Genomic DNA, 17,263 nt, shown 5'->3' on the forward strand with positions numbered 1-17,263 from the left:
ATCAGTGTAATGAGTATATAACTACCAAGGATTTTGAAGAAGTGAATTTAGAGTGAAATGCGATCTATCCCATGATTCCTCAGTTACACTCCCACACCCGAGTCGACAGGTCCAACATGCTTAGTAAGAATTCGTCAAGTGTTTGTTTTCACCGCTCCCCATAAATTCTTAGACCTCTTGCACTGCTTGCACATGTCAACACTTGTTAGTCCATGTGACTTGGCCTTGCCTTCCTTGAAAGTTGGTGGTGTGAACTTACACAGATGAAACATGAAACAGACAAAATGACGAAGATGAATGTGGACACACCACAGCAGGTGTGCGTCTACATACTTAAATACGAGATTGCTCCAGATGACCCAGGGAGGTCCAAGACATGCTGCCTCTTGCATCCCCCTGTGTGTGTGTGTGTATTTGTGTATGACGCTGGAAGTTTGCTGAGGTGTTGCTTATGATGTGGATCTGTTACACTGCATGGATCACCCAAGCTTGCAGAGTGCGACTGGTGTCATGACTCAGTCTGACCTGATGATTAAAGCTCTAGACTATACGTTACATGACTGAAAGGGTCCTGTGGTTTCTGTCATCTGTCAAAATGTGACCTGATGGTGACCCTAGGTCAAACATTAAGGGATTCTCAAAGTTGTTGCATTTCATCTTGAGGGTGGACGTGAATGTGTGTACCACATAAAATGACTATCCACCAACAGCTGCTGTGACATTTGATGGTTTGGAGCTGGAGGAGAAGTCAGCAGGATACATCCTCTGGGTCCTTTGAACACATGTACAATATTTCACGGCTATCAAAGTGGATCTGTTTGCCCTGAACCAATTTTGTGGACATGATTGACTTTTAGTCCGTAGTATGGGTTAAGCTCCATATTACCTTAATGTAACTCATGTGGAGTCAGACACCAGCAATGTTGTCAGACTTGAGAAAGCTTCAACACATCCACCGAAGACACATAACATTAACTTTACCAACGTGGTTACAGTCCAATGTCACATAGTGTTGTTCCAACCACAAATATTCACATACTCATTTGAATATTTCTTAATACCAGATTAGGTCGAGATATGCAGTTTTCCACCAATAAATCAGATAAATAACAGAACAAACACATTGTTTTTGTGCAGACTGTGAATTGTTTGCCTACTCTCCTGCTTTGTTAATCATCTTGCTGCCACTCAGTTTATCTTGCATCCCCTTGGAGCTAATGTCCTAGATGATGTTCTGCGATATGTACATGAGAGGAGAGAGGAGAGAACCCAATAATATCCACAGGGTAAATTGGAAGTAAGAGAAAAAAAGGAGTAATACAAGACAGACCTACAAACTGTATGTAACCACACGTCATTCCTGAAACACAGTCATACACATGTATGAAGATGGCCAGGGTAAATGACAGGAAGAGAACAATGGTGTATTGTATGGAGCTCACTTAAGGCAGCTTGTTTGCTGTGGCATCCTGTTAGTCAACACAGTACACAGCTGCTGGCCTACATCCTTCAATTAGGGAGACATCACAAGAGTCTCATTTAGTTTTTTAATGACTTTTCAGTGGTTGAAGAATGATGACAAGCACTCTTGCTTTACCTTTAAACTTGGATCCTCTAATCTCTCTCTCTCTCTCTCTGCTCAGGGGTGGATATCCTGAAGCTGGTGGCGGCCCACGTGGGTACCCATTGGATCGACATCTATCAGTCGCTGGCTAACGCCACGGAGCGCGAGGTGGCGGCCTTCTCCAATGGCTACTCGTCGGATCACGAGCGGGCCTATGCAGCGCTGCAGCACTGGACCATCAGGGACAGCGACGCCAACTTGGCCAAGCTGATCAATGCCCTGCACCGACAGCGCCGCATCGATGTAGTTGAGAAAATCCGCTGTGTCATGGAGGACAACCCACAGGTAGGCTGGTTTGATTATGGGTGTTTGGACATTCTGATGAACAAATTAACAGGTTTATTCAGAAGTGCGTCAGGTAGTGTTGCAGTTGAGTACCTAACCTCGAATCCTCCAAAGAAGAGTCTGCATTACCTAAGTCTGAAGAGCTCAGGTAGTGCGTCATCCTATCAAAATCGCCATGCACAGAAACCTTGCACACTGAGTCCAATGCATTTTATTCTATTCGTTCTAAAAAAAAAAACGAGGGAGATAAAATGGAGTGGAGAAATGATTTTGGGCTCCTCTCACTTCTTGAAAGAAGGATAGGAAAACAAAAAAAATGCAATCCATCCAATCCTGAGAATTCATCAGGAATAAAGATAATTTCGAATAATGCAGAAAATCGAACCTGCACCGAAAACTTAAATGATGGACAAACGTTTTGGAGTTGATGTGTCATTGTGATTAGCACAATATGAGGTTTGAAAAATATATGACAATTTTGGAGGTAAAACACAGACTTGGTGTGCAAAGATCTTGATGTCAAATCCATGACACACAGCGCACAATTCAGAGCATCTGTTAACACATCATTAACTGTCACTGATATTATACACAGTAAAAACTACTTGTAGGCTGGTGAATACACATGCCTACCTATGCACGACATAAAATAATGATATAATATTTTTATAGTCATTATCGTATGTGAAAATATTGAGGCCTATTACAAAATACTATCAAAAAAGTTCTTGTCTCCAACGTCCGAGTCCAAATGCAGTCAGATTTGGAGTCCATCAGTTCTCCAGTCCAAGTGGAGTCATGAGTCCTGGACTCGAGTTCTAGGACACTGGTTTCAAGGAAAACAAGCGTGACCTTTCCTGTCCCCACATCTTTTCAATCTGCAGCTCCATCAACATCACTGGCCCCGGCTTCAGTACACCGTGTTCCCTGCATCTCTCCCTCTGAAATCTAATCTGTGAGGAAAGTTTTCTGGTGTGTCCCACTGAAGTCAGTCCCTGTGGTTCAGCTGCATTCCTTGCATTAAAGCAACAGCTGCCTTCAGGAGAATGATTTGTTGTTCATACAGTAATTACAGTCACTGCTGCAGACTCTGTCCTCTAAAGACTTTTGATAAATGTTTTTTGGGATAAGTGAGTTAGTGAAGGAGGAAGTTTCTGTCCTTTTGAAGTCATAGTCAATTTTCATTAAATTTTCAGGATTTGGGAGCTGTTTTGACGAATGTTTTGGAGTAGTTAACCTTTTTCACGTTTCAGGACATCATGCACACTTGTTGCTGTAATTCTGTCCTACTGGTCGAAATTGGAATAACTTTTTGAATCATGGAACAAACTCTAGATGTAGGCATGCAGCGGAGGGAGGTCTGGAACCAGTAGACATAAGTAGATATGTGGGAACTTTTGGGTTTCTCTAAAAACTTATGGTCTTGACCTTATTATGTTGTGATTTGGCTCTGAAATTGGATTGAACACAATACCTTTTGTCACAATCCATTCTTCATTACGCAATTGACTTTCGTGTGAAACGCTTTGTAACCTCGTTTAGATAAGTGCTACACAAACAAAGTTATATATAGATGTCACTTAGCCCGTGCCGTCAATGTCAATTTGCACAAATCCCAGAAGTCATGAGTACAAGTGCAGAGACAAATGAAGTGGAGTCTTTGGTGCGATAGATCCAGGCACACACACTCCCTCGTACACAAGTGGTGTGTCCATTGCAAGGTAGCTTTAGAGCTAACATCTGCTCAGTCAGTGCATTGGCTGTATGTGGGACAGAACACAAACTGTTTCGCAAGTGAAATGTGCTTTTTTATATGAAAGTGACTTCATTGTGTTAGTGGAGAGTCAAATGATTTAAGGAGGGAATTGTATTACTCTTTGGAGAGAGAGAAGACACAAATATGGGTTCAGCATGGCACACCATTAACTCATGTGTTCAGTATTTCATGGACACTCAAAACTTACAGCGCCTCTGCCCTCTGTCTTTGCTCTTCTATAAATTGCCCCCACAGGGGCCGAGCTCAGCCTCCATAACACGTGCTGACATTAAAGCAGTCTGGTTCATGTGTGCAGCCGGACGCCTGTAATTTAGTGAACGCCTCACATGACTAATCTCACTCATTGGCCACTCATGCCCTGCCTGGTATCAGTCTCGTACTGCAAATTCCTAACAACAAGCCCAAAGAGAAAACCACAAACACTGGGGACACACTGGATCCGTCATCACCATCCACTTTTCTTTCTTTTTTCCCCTTCTAATTTCTTATAGATTCGTATCGAGTGAGTGCTCTTGACCACCCTCTTCAAGGTCAGTGCTGTCAATCCAGCTAGTCTCCCGCTTTTTCTATTTGTCTCTGCACTTTCATTCTCATCCCGAATTGCTCAGGAGATCAGCGCTGCAGGCAGAGGCTTGTGTTGGCCTCATGTGTGACTGTGTCATCAGGTTTATTGCACAGTATGAAGTGACTGTGGGTGACTTGAGGGCCAAGAGCGTTTCCATATTTCACTAGAAAATCCAGACATGAGGAATGAAGTTCTGGGTTTAGCGGTGTCGTCCTCAAGACTGATTCACCTAACTTGCTCAAAGCTCATTATGAAAAGAAATTGGTACCCTTGTTCGGGCTAGCCCCCCCCCCGTATTCAAGTTCAGCTTGGGATCTTAGCCATCCGCTCTGAACGCAACAGGTCTCTTTACTCTCAGGGGAGAACATACCGGCTGGATTTGCTGGATGGATTGTGCTCAGAGGCAACATACTTTTTTAATAATAATAAGGTTTATAAATAAAGCACCTTAAAAAACTGTTACAAAGTGCTTTGTAAGTTAAAACGATAGGAAAAAAACATTTTGAATCACACAGCATTAGAGTACAAACACAAAAAATGTTACAGATGAGAAAAGAGTAAAATATGTAAAATACAACATTAAAAAGTGAATGAAATAGACAGCATGATCAGAACCAGGAGAAAGCACACCTATAAAAGTATTTAAAGCTACTTTCAAACTTGCACAAATGTCCGAGTGAGACTCTCTACAGTTTCTGCAGACTTTCTCCGCCTGGCCTCCGAGTAAAATGTCCTTAAAAACCCAGGAGAAGTCGATGTGTGAACACAGCAGGGGATCCACCAACGAGTTGAGGGTTTGATGAAGAGGTGTCATACACATGGCAGACACTGAAGAATGTGTCAAGAGAGTTTGTGGTGATAAGAGCCGACACCAGTGTCTGTCATGTGATCTCCGCAGCGAGGTTAATATGTCACCCTCTGTCTGCTCCACCCGTCTGCTCCTCCTCTCGCCTGTATAATGCGGAGGATTTGATGCTGTTGTGAACACATCTGTGCAGAAAGCCTCCCACTGTGTTGTGCATGTGCAAAAGGCAAACTCTGAGTAAACTCTGTAGCCAATGGATTGGCGAACAGGGCCTTCGCTGAGATTACACATACAATGTCAAAAGATCTGAAATGTACTCTGAATCAGGGAACACTACAGACTTAAGTAGGGATTTGAAAATAATTAGACTACAACACATTTAAGTGCTTGCTTTTCAGAGGACGGACCTAATATCCAAGTTGGTGTTGTATTTATTTGATAGTTACAGTGATGCAGAGACAGGAAATGGGGAGAGTGAGTGTGACAGGAATGACATGCAGTAAATGGCCCAGCTGTCCTGGTGTGAGGCCAAACTATTCCAACATGGGGTCATACAAGTTAATTTGTAATGTTATACCTCTGGAGCTGTTGTTTCTGAAAATGAGCACTGCCTTGACTCAAATTTGGTGGCTCACAGGGTTATTATGGGTAATGTAGTGTCAGTTAAGGTTAAACAAAAAGACATGTATGGAAATATAATTAAAGTTGGATCGGAATGGGGACAGCTGATCACAACTATAGTGAAAGACCAAAACAAAGTTGCTGTGACAGACCTACAACATATTGGTCATTAAAAAGGTCGGGGTCACTGACTCATTTCACAGCACGTCAGTGTAACTGAAATATGTCGATGCGTCTGTTACATAACGCACTATATGTCATTGAGCATTGAAGAAAAAAAATCAGTGTCGCTGCTGGAACAACTGAGCGTCAGCTGTCTGATGGATGTTTCTAATTTTACAGCTGCTGATGAGTCGGAAACAGACAGAAAGGTGACGGACGTGATGCCCCTTACGTTCACTCTCATTTCTCCTCATCCTCACTGAGCTGAAGGATCCTTTGAGGAAATGAGTTTGCTGGGCAGACCTTGACTGGGTGTAATCACCTCACAGCATCTGTGTGGAGATTAGAGCACCTTCATGAAGAATATGAACAACACCTTATGATGGAAGAATGTCTCATCCCTCTAGTTAACTGAGGACACATCCATACTACTACGTTTTCCTTTTGAAATGCATCAACCCTCATGCGGATACGTCTGGCCCTCGTTTTAGTTTCTAAAACTCCGTGTCTGGGCAATAATAACTAACTGTTGACATGTGTTAGAGACAAACTATTATTCAAGCAATTCCTGTTAACACCAGCATATGCATGTCCAATGTACGTGAGTGGTCGCCTCACATTTAGGTGTGTTAGTGTGGATGAGGATTATTTGTTTCAACCAAAAACACAGTTGTATAGATGCAGCCTTGACACTTTATCTATTTATTTTTCAACTTTTATCATCAATAAATCTTCCAAATTATTGACAGGGCACTAAAAACTCTCATCGTCCATCTAAAATTACATAACTCATAAGATGCTAGCTAATTCACCAGAGACACTGCTGCAGGCTCAGGGCATCAGTATGTACAATGTATGAGTGATTAAAGAGCAGCCATGTTGTTTCATTTTGATAAGCCCCCTGTGTATGGTTAATAGATGCCTCATGTCAAAGACTGCAGCAGATGGAGCTGCCTTCCTGAGGGAAGACTGACAAACACAACAAGGGGGAAATGGTGATTTTCTTTTTTTACTATTCTATTTTTACTCTTTATCAACACAAAGCAGAGTGCAGAACAGGATGTCTGCAGGGTTGTCTGAAAGTCAGAGAGCGGTTCGACACTGCAGAAAGCACTTGTCTTACACTGACATTAAACAGCAGTGTCCTGGATAATGTGAGTCCAGTAGCAGAGCTGAGGTCTGTTCACATGCACATTCATAGTGTATGAATTGTCAGGGGCAATTTGGGGTTCCGTGTCTTGCCCAAGGACACTTCGGCACACAGAATGGGGGTGACTGGGATAGAACTGCCAACCATTTGCTTAGTGGACAACCCGCTCTACCCAGGTGATTGCTTATAGTCATACACAGGAGATCTCAACAAGGTCTTTGTTAATATAAAGTTTTCTTTTTAACACTGATGCCTCTGTAGCTTTTTAAACAATAATTCCCAGCCAGTATTTCTTGATGCCAAATTATTTCCTGCAGATAAAGTTAAGGGGCTATTATAAAGTTGTTATATATATATATATATTTATCACTTAATTTTAAATACTAAGTACATTACAGTGAGGATAAGATGTGTGCAGTTAAAGTGCATTTTCTTTTAGACCTTTTTAACCTTGGATGATAATTCTGAGGCTTTTTTTTAATCTCCTGGGTTCCAATTTGAAATCTTGGCAGACAAAGTACAAGGGGAAAATTACAGTAATCCTTTAATGATGGACACCTATTGAAAGATGACGTCGTCTGCCACGTAAGAATAAGCTCAAGAAATAAGCTTGTTCTAATTTGTGTTTTACAACTGAAATGGAATCTGGTTTTTAATGACACACACACACAAACAAACACACACACATCTTTCGTCTGCCCTCCTCATTGGTCCTCTTCCCACTTCTTTGCTTTTCCACGTCTTCTCTACAAAGTGATTCCACAAAGACATACAGCACACAGTAGTCACCCCCCCCCCCCCCTTCCTGCCACAATGATGCACAATCAAATGCAATTTCTGCCCTGATTGGGTGTTAATGACTCAGGTCCCATTAGACGCTTTTTAGTCGCTTCCACAACGAGCCCCATAAGATGGTAAAATGGAAACCACATCCATTACTTTCTGTGTGGGTGGGGGGGGGGGTCAGAAATTTCCCAGAGACTGTGCCGATTCTATTAAAGGTAATTCAGAGAGATTATGTGCATGTGTGAGTGTTTTTGACATTAGGTATGCTTTAATGCTGTCTGGGAGCAGACTTATCCATTGGAGATCTTCTTTACTGGTGAGGGCTGAATGCACCATGACATCATAGAGTCTCTAACAGTGGGTCCGGGCTGAGTTTCTATCCTAGCTGCAACTTAGTTAATAGCTCGTCTGTGTGGGGAGTCATTACAGCCAAGTGAGATTCTTTGCTGTAACATTTCTGATCTAACTAATCAAAGTTTTACCCTTCTGTGGTTCTGTCCCCTGTGCCCTTCACACTGCAGCAGTCTGCCTGCTCTGCCAGTGAGCCTGTGTGTGTGTGTGTGTGGGTGTGTGTGTGTGTGTCCTACAGACCCTGTGCTGTGCTGACAGGAGTAGTCAGCAACTCAGCCTGATCCTTCTCTCTCTCTCTCTCTCTTTCACACACACACACAACACACACATTGCTCCTGCGGCTCCATCCTCAGCAGTCCAGGCTGCCGGCATAAAGTAATCAGAGTCCGTGTGGCCTCAGACAAAGTGGCAGACGAATACGCAGAGTGCTCTATCTGGGTGGGCGGTGAAGTGACAGGGCTTTCACATGGCACTGGGCCGGTAATGTTTGTCACATCCTGTATATCATGCAGCTAGAGGCTACTGCTCCACCCCAACTAATGGCACCAACTACGACATAACACAAATCAAAGGTTATTAAGATGCAAAATAGATGGAGTTAATTTAAGCTACTGGATTTCCAAACTAGAACTAGAAGTTGATCTATGAAAAGGAATTTCTTTTAGACACATGTAATCACCAAGTTTAAATTCCATCTTTGACCACAATGATGGCAAAATAAAACAACAACTCAAACTTTAGATCACATATACTAAGGTATAACCATAACCTGACATACATGGTCAGACTAAGTGAAAACATTTCCTGGTTGTGTCTTGGCCTATAACCCACCTTCACATCAAGTTTCAAGAAAATGTATTCATTAATTTTGGCGTAATCCTGCTAACACACAATACAACATTAACTTCTCGGTGGAGGGGAGGGTAAGAAATCTTTTTTTAACCTGAAATAGTTGGTAAAGTTGAAACAATGCTGATATTTCAGGCTGTAATGATTGTGGCTGATGATGAGTGGCTGTGGCTCAGGGGCTAAAGCGGGTTGTCCACTAACCAGAAGGACTCAGAAATGTTCAAGACTGGGGAAAGTGAGTCTCACTCTCCCTTCCTCTGTGCTCTTCAGCATTACACTGAGGACTTTACTGCATAGAGTGGCATTCAACTACTCTGTGTTTGTATTCATCAGTCACTCCTCCTTGTTGCTCTCTTCTGGATGTGAACGATCGTTTTCACAGGGTAATTAAATGAAAGCAGTGTTCATTGTATAGAACAGGTTTTTTTTTTTCTCCATGGTGTTTGGAGACAGGCCCTATATCACAGTGTGTGGTCCAGCTATAGGAAGAATCTGAAACAAGATGTTACTGAGGGAATCAAGTTTAATTCAACTTTAATGCGACAAGTTAAAGAGAGAAGTGAGCATCATTTAAAATTCTGACAGCTGAAAATGCGTAGCTGAATAAAATAAAATATAAATTCAGACTTTGGAAGCCATTTATACTCAAATAGCAGAATCATAAACAAATAGGTAAATAAGAAAATAAAAAATAATTTTTGGAGAAATGGTTGAAAACCTGTGTAGGTTAGAACAGAACAGGTTCAGACCTCTGCCTCGAATGTTTAATATTAGATATTTTGTTTTCCAGTGTGTCTTACATATCCACTGACTTCCTGTCCCCTGAGGCGGCTAAATTTGTCGCCCCCCTGGGTCTGTGTTTTTATTTTTCTGCTCACTAAAAACAAAATTGTTCCAGTTGCATCTGCTGCTCTGTGACAGTCAACAGTGTCTGTCACGGTGTACACATGTGTCTGTGCACGCATGTATGCATTCCTTTGTGAGCGAGACAGAGCGTGTTTGTTCTGTCAGAATCACGCTGCAGCCCGGTGACCCAGACATTATGGAACAGAGAGAGAAAACACGAGAGACAGAGAACAGCGCCGGTGTTTCTGTGTCGTGTCCTGTCGGAGCTCATTCACCAGACCCGATACTGAACTGAACAGGAAACCAAAAACAATTTTCCCTCAACCTTTTTTTTTTCTTTTCATTTCCAGTGTGTGTGATGAATGAAATAACCTCTACAGTGCTGTGACCTATAGGCCCGAGTGGGTTCAGGCGAAGAAAAACAAGACGCGGTCTCATGATCTCATCCCCAAACCAGTCGCTACTGGTTCAAACCACAGGTTCATTACCACACCAAAGGGGGAGAGAGAGGGGGCGAGGAGGAGAGAAAGGAGTTTGCAACTATAGAGAAAGAGAGACAGGAGAAGATGGGGAGAAATAGAGAAAATGTAATGTGGAAATGTGGAAAACAGAGAAGGAGCCAAATGTGGAAGAAAAGTAAGAGATGGTGGGAGAGGTGAAGTTGAAGGGAAAGAGCAAACAAGAAAATAAGATAATTTTAAGAAAAATGATACCAAGTAAAAAAATACAGGCATCTTTCTCAGGCACAATCAAGGAGGAAGAGGAGAGGAAGAAAGATAAAAGAGTGACAAAGAGTAAGAGAGGGAGGACAAGAGAGGTAAGGTGAAGAGTGGAGAGGATGAGGCTACAGTCACACCATTTTGTTTTTTGCTTGAAAAAGCCTCAACTCCCTGCCGGGGATACGCCTGTCGTCCACTCTACTCCGGTTACTACTGCTGGGCCCGTTTTAGTTTGAGAACTCTGGGGCAGCGATTTAGTCTGGACGTGCAACCGCTTGTTGATTGGGTGTTTTCAGTCACGACGTGGCCTTCGCTGATTAGTCAGGCTCCTATCACATGACCCCCTGTCGGAGCAAAACAACCGACATTAGCCTCGGCTACCAGTGCAGAACGTATTAACGCAACATGGAGGATCAATTACAAGTGTTGCTGACCCGGTTGTCTTTGCTGACAGTCGTTCCGTGATACACATTTTCAGGCATGTTGAGATGGACGGGGATTATAACTCATACTGAAACTCTTGTATGGGCAGAGTTCGTTTTAGTTTGAAAACTGAGAAACAACAGACATGTGTGAGGATGTGGTGGTTAATCATACGTTCATGTTTCTCCCCTTCTCCACCTCTCTTCCCTGTCCACTCCTCCCAAATCTCTGTCTCCGCCCTACAGTTTGACATCAACCAGCTGATGACCTCGGTGAATGTAAGCCAAAGCCTCAGCCCCATCCACAAGGCGCTGGATTCTCCCAGCAGCGTTGGAGGCGGCAGCAACCGCAGCGGCGGCAGCAGCAGCAGCAGCAGTGGTAGCGTGGGTGTGGAGCAGTCGCCGGTGGACCGCACCAAAGGCTTCTTCCCCGACGAATCGGAGCCGCTGCTGCGCTGTGACTCCACCTCCAGCAAAGACTCCGCCCTCAGCAGAAACGGCTCCTTTATTACCAAAGGTGAGAGACCGTTCAAACAGGAGTGGCTCATTGCTTCACTGATGCACCCAACCTTTATAAGTACACATTGGCTTCAACGGAAACACTGCTCATTTATTTTGAATGGGGTGACATCATGCGTTGCCGAACACAGGCTCTGGCCAATCAAATCATATTTAAACAAACACTCAGTCGCAGGCACGAGCCAATCAAGTCATGTTAATGCCTGTGCCTGGTATTTGTTCATCTAGCTGTGCATTTTACTTCCCGTGTACTGGGAATAAAAACAGATGGCGAATGGAGCGGTGCCAATAACCATTTTTCGAGGCTTTACCCACATTTAAATAATAATAATTGGTGTAAGATAGGTATTGGCTTCATGTTTTGGATTACCTCCATGAACCAACAGTGCACACTGTGGGAGCTGCACTCTGAAAAAGGATAGCATCTGAACAATTTGGACCACAGTCATTAATGGAGAGGTATATGGTGTTCACCATTCTGTTGCTGCTGCTAACAACCCACAACCAAGGCCATTGTTGGTTAGCTGAAAACCCAGTGTAGTTAAAGGGGGAAAAAAATCTCTGATTCATGAAAACACGAATCCATAATCCTGTGAATAATTCAACACTCAGAAGCAGCATATTGACACTGAGAGAGTCACTATGCTATTAATAGCATAGTATGACATGGCAGTAATGATATGATCCTGATAAATCCTAACAGTGTACTGTCACATGTGAAATGTGTGTTTGCATTTTATATAACTGATACAATATTTGTTTTGAGATATAAAATGTTTTATGTCAGAGCAACATTTAGTTTTTGACCTTATATGTTGGAGCCCGAAATTGAAGTAGAAATACTTGCATAAGTATTCCCTTCATCTTGCATCAATAACAATCTGTGTTGTTATACCTGAGGCAATTAAGATGAGATACGATTAAGATAAGATGATGACAAAGGAAAAAATGTGTCTTGTTTTTGTCACGCGATGCCAGAGTTTTCCCATGAACAGAGATATTATCATGGCAGAGTTTCAGTGGACAAACCCACTGTGTTGATAGAACAGTCTTCTCTGCTGCATCCCAAGTTTTCACTCCATTTCTTTTCTGGGGCAACTATTTTGGCCGACAACTTTCAGTGTAACAACCTGTGGAGCTCATTTAAATAAGTTTTAAAATCCCCCCGAGCATCGTTTAAGGATAACTCTTTATCACCCACTTGATTCTCCTGCTTGTGCAGATACTGATTTTATGAGCTGATTCACATTCTTAACACCCATGACTAATCATAGTGACGCTCACTGTGACTTCATGAGAATGATGTGACAGCTACCTTCAGTTCAAACATGGATGTGTTGGTGCCCATCGCCCTCATGTGGTCTCTCTGGGTATTGCTCTGAAAACTCAAATTATTTGATAGATTTGCTCACATCAGATGTTTTATCAGCAAAAATTAATTTTAATAGAAAAAAGTTTGGAGATCAGTGGGCTTTTTTTCTTCTTTTTTTTTATACATTCCTGTATTCCTGATATAGAATGCATTCTACAGTTTTTACCTGATTGTAAAAATATGTTGTAATTTAAAATCATAGTTCAATAGTTGGCTGCAATATGTAACCTCACCACTAGATGCAACTAAATCCTACACACTGAACCTCTGTTGTTAATAGGAAGACATTGATTATAGCAGCTTTAATAACAGCTATTTCTCTTCCACGTCTCCCCTCCAGAGAAGAAAGACACCGTGCTCCGGCAGGTGCGTCTGGACCCATGTGACCTTCAGCCCATCTTTGACGACATGCTGCACATCCTGAACCCAGAAGAGCTGCATGTGATCGAGGAGATCCCGGACTCCGAGGACAAGCTGGATCGCCTTTTTGAGATTGCGGGAGTCAAGAGTCAGGAGGCCAGCCAGACGCTGCTGGACTCGGTCTACAGCCACCTCCCCGACCTGTTATAGTGGAGGAAGGGAAGAAGGTAGCACACAGATGGGAGTCAGTGCAGGATTAATGTCCATGTAGGGGGATGAGTCAGATGTTGTGGTGTTCAGATGAAGCTTGGGTTGATATTTGATCTGACAGAGGCGGCCGTGTCATTCTATCACATGATGGTATCGGGGCAGTGTAGAGAAGGTGGCGACTTCCTTTAATGACTCTTTCAACCATTAACTGGAACTTTACTCCTACTTACCTTCCAGTGTCCCTCCTCTGTTGTCTTGTGTGCACACAATATTATTCCTCCAAAACACCTCCACTGTGATACAGGGTCAATAATCGAGGTGTGTTGTTTTGGACACTTTTCTTAAGAATGTCCAGCCTTGTTTAAGGTGGTATTACATGAGTATTCTGACCTTATCTGCATTTTAAGAGCCTCTGAATTAAGGAAAAGTTGGGTTTAAAAGGAGTTCAACATGTGTTGACTCCATGGATAAAACTCTTAAAAAGCACTTTCTGAATCTTAATTGGCCAATGCCTTCATATTTAAAGTTTAACATCACTGTTTTTGTTGGTTGTGCCAATTATTCATTCAGGCGTCTCATGCTTTCAACACAGATTTGAATAATATGACAGTCATAACCACAATAAGTGACGGAATAATCTCACACAGACAATAGTAAATAAGCTACAACTCGAAATGACACTGGTATTACTCTTTGATTTCAAAGGGTATTTGAGGTTCTCATAATACACATTCACAGTTATTTTTTCGAGGTTTGAACTGACCCAAAAATCATGTGCCTGAACTTGTTGCTGTCCCTCACCTCATCCCTCCAGCTCTGCCTGTACCTGGAACAGATCCTCTGTGGGGGTTTTAGGCTGCATCCATGCCACTGCATTTCCCTTTGAAAACGCACAAACTCTGATATGCCTGGCATCCTCACTTACTACGCTAAAACTGAGGAATATGGAAATGCTGCTGGTCCAGTTTTGGTTTGAACATTTGGAGGCAAATGAAGTATCGCATGACCGTCTTTTAGAATAAAACCAGCGACATTAGCCTCGGCTACCAGTGTAGAGTGCAACATGGATAATCGGTAAAAGTTCCACCTCATCAGTCCATGAAAAGAAATCCCTTCTCTTACTTTTCGCCATTGTTCCTTATTGTTTATAGCCTAGCTCTTTCTGCCACTAACAACCAAATGCTTCCTGGTTGCACTGGTATGCACATGCCCAGTGAACAAGAGTCGTCACATCATACACCCATTTTCAGGTGTGTCAGTGTGGACGCGGATTAAAACTGAAACAGCCAGAATGCTTGTGTGGACACAAATCGTTTTAGTTTGAAACGACTCTGCTTTACCAACAGGTAGCAGCGTTAAAGATCAAAGAGCTGACCTATCTATCAAAAACATCATATGACACAAATAACGGATTCATTCAGTATTACAATACTGGAGTGATATTTACATTATTTGATATTGTGATATATGGCTTTGCCCTGAACTGTGCTTTTGGGGGGAAAAAAAGACAACAAAACTTGCCTGTTTCTATGGAAACCACAGCCTCCTAGACGTGTCGCTCTGTCACAATCATAGACGAGTATTCAGTGAATACAGATGGTTGAGTGATTAAAGGAAAAACCAACATGAAGTGTCTTAGTAAGGTGTTTGTCTCTGGACTCTACTGGAGGGATTGATCACCATTCCTCTGAATCAAATTCCGTCATTGATGATGGTGGTGGGAGCGCAGTCTAACAGAGGTGGTTGCCTGTGATCTGGTTTCTCCACTTATTCTCCAGGTTTTCCCCTTAATTCTTCAGCCGTCTGTTCTTCTACCAGTACGCACATTCACACCTGTGCTCGCCATCCCTGTTCACCTCAACAAATGTAGCGCTGATGAAGTGTTCTTGATCCATTTCGCAGCTTCACGTCAGCGTGGTTTTGGATGCGTGTGTCTGAGTGTCACAGTGCTATAGCAAGTTGTAATGTAATGATGATGCACTAACTGTATTTTTCTATTGGAGACATGTATTTTCTGTGTCCTCCATTTTCTCTTTCTTTAGTTCTGAAATGCTGTTAACTAACTTTTCTGTTGTAACCTTTTTTTTTACATTTACTTTGATTCATTATGTTATTGTAACATCTCTTTGTTTTTGGCTCGTACATCATGTTTTCATGTTTTCACGGGCATTCAGATGTTTTCCCCCTGCTTGGCATTGTGAGACGACCTGGCTGGGATGCAATGCATACTCCATACTCTACTTGAAGTCTACTCGTGGTACTTGATTTAAACGACGAGGAAGTGACGCATCCTTCACTTCGGTCCATGTTCGGCATTCTTAAAGTAACGGGAAACTGAAAAGCTCCACCAAAAAGAAAAATAACTCATCAAGGTTTTTACAGGCGCCACGACGAGAGCAGCGAATTGATACGACTGCTTTCACTAAGCCAGTAGCGATCAAAGCTACCGTGGTGCTCGAAGTGAATTCTCACCGGATTAGCCTGACGCAGGGGGAGTCAACCTCACGACTATTTCAAGTATTCCAGACTGAATGCGGAAGAGTGAAGGCTGTGCTGCTGTGGACGATGATGACGGTGGCGATGAAGATGAGGATGTGTGAGCTTGCTCTCTCCACTGTGCTGTGGTGCTGTGTGAGCTTATTGTTTTCTAAGGAGGTCTGAGAGGATGAGGGTGATACGAGAGATGAAGTGGATGATTGCATTCAAATTTCACGTGTATAACCAGTATGTTTACTACTATGTAACCTCTTAAAATCAAACTATTAAAACTCAGAAAAACATTTGTTATAACGCTTTGTGCTCTTGTCACTTTTTCAGATTTTTATATATGATAAAATCTTTTTTTTTTAAATCTTGAATGCACAAGATAATAAGGTGTTTGCACAAGATAATTACCTTGTTGGAAGTTAGTTCACGTATGTGCAGCAAATTACTTCTGCCAGTGACATTTGCACATCTCCATCCAAGAGCAACAAAATAATCATTAAAGGTCCAGTGTGTAAGATTTAGGTGAAAGGGAACAATTGGCAGAAATTGAATGTAGAATAATCCTCATGATGTTTTCACTAGTTCATTTCATCTAAATTGTATAAATTGTAGTTTTCTTTACCCCAGAAAAGGCCCTTTATATTTAAATATTTTATATTTACATCAAGGGGACCCTCTCTACGGAGGCCGCCATGTTTTTTAAAGTAGTCCAGACTGGACAAACCTTTTGAGTTTTTATGAAAACCGAAGCTACCACAGGTTATTTTTCATGTTTGGAAGGAGAGGGTGAGGTGAGGGGTGTTCAGCTGCAAAATACAATTTCAACACTAGATATCACAAAATTCTACACACTGTACCTTTAAGACTCACATTCACACCTACACTAATTTAATCTGCATGTGTTTGGACTGTGGGAGGTAGTCAGAGTCTCTATCCCATGCACGGAATGCCCCAACGCTGGAATTAGAGCCAGGAACCATTATGACAGTGGAGCTATGTTACAACAAAATGATCTAGAAACTTTTTAATCATTGGTTAAAACTGAAACTGCTTAAAGAGAGGAGGGGGCTGGTTGACTGTCTGAAGGGCCGCTAGGTATTTTAAAAGCTTGTCAAGTTCTGTGTCAGCCCTCATTAGGCTCAAAGCAAACAAACAGGAACATCTTCATACCAAACCTGTAGCGTGTACCAGAATTCAAAATGTGGTGTGGAAGGCTGTACTTTTTTCACAGCTAAAGATACTTAACACCTAAAGAAAGTCTGCCTGAATGAAATATCACATAAACACATATAAGAGCCGAAATTCCCGGCCTGTTATAATGGATCTGCACACAGCTAATACCAGGCAATGACA

At 42.3% G+C, this 17,263-nt stretch overlaps 1 protein-coding gene across 1 annotated transcript in view; it reads left to right on the plus strand.

Annotated features, from left to right (window-relative positions):
- tnfrsf21 (tumor necrosis factor receptor superfamily, member 21) overlaps positions 1-16,213 on the plus strand; it is a 37,906-nt gene extending 21,693 nt beyond the window's left edge. Inside the window, exons 4-6 of the mRNA XM_020091751.2 lie at positions 1,644-1,909; positions 11,209-11,479; positions 13,194-16,213. Of these exons, the coding sequence (XP_019947310.2) occupies positions 1,644-1,909; positions 11,209-11,479; positions 13,194-13,423 (767 nt within the window). The 3' untranslated portion in view covers positions 13,424-16,213. The remainder of the gene's footprint in view (positions 1-1,643; positions 1,910-11,208; positions 11,480-13,193) is intronic.
- The last annotated feature ends 1,050 nt before the right edge of the window (positions 16,214-17,263 follow it).

This window comes from Paralichthys olivaceus, chromosome 19 (genome assembly GCF_024713975.1).
Source record: "Paralichthys olivaceus isolate ysfri-2021 chromosome 19, ASM2471397v2, whole genome shotgun sequence".
NCBI classification, from domain to species: domain Eukaryota; kingdom Metazoa; phylum Chordata; class Actinopteri; order Pleuronectiformes; family Paralichthyidae; genus Paralichthys; species Paralichthys olivaceus.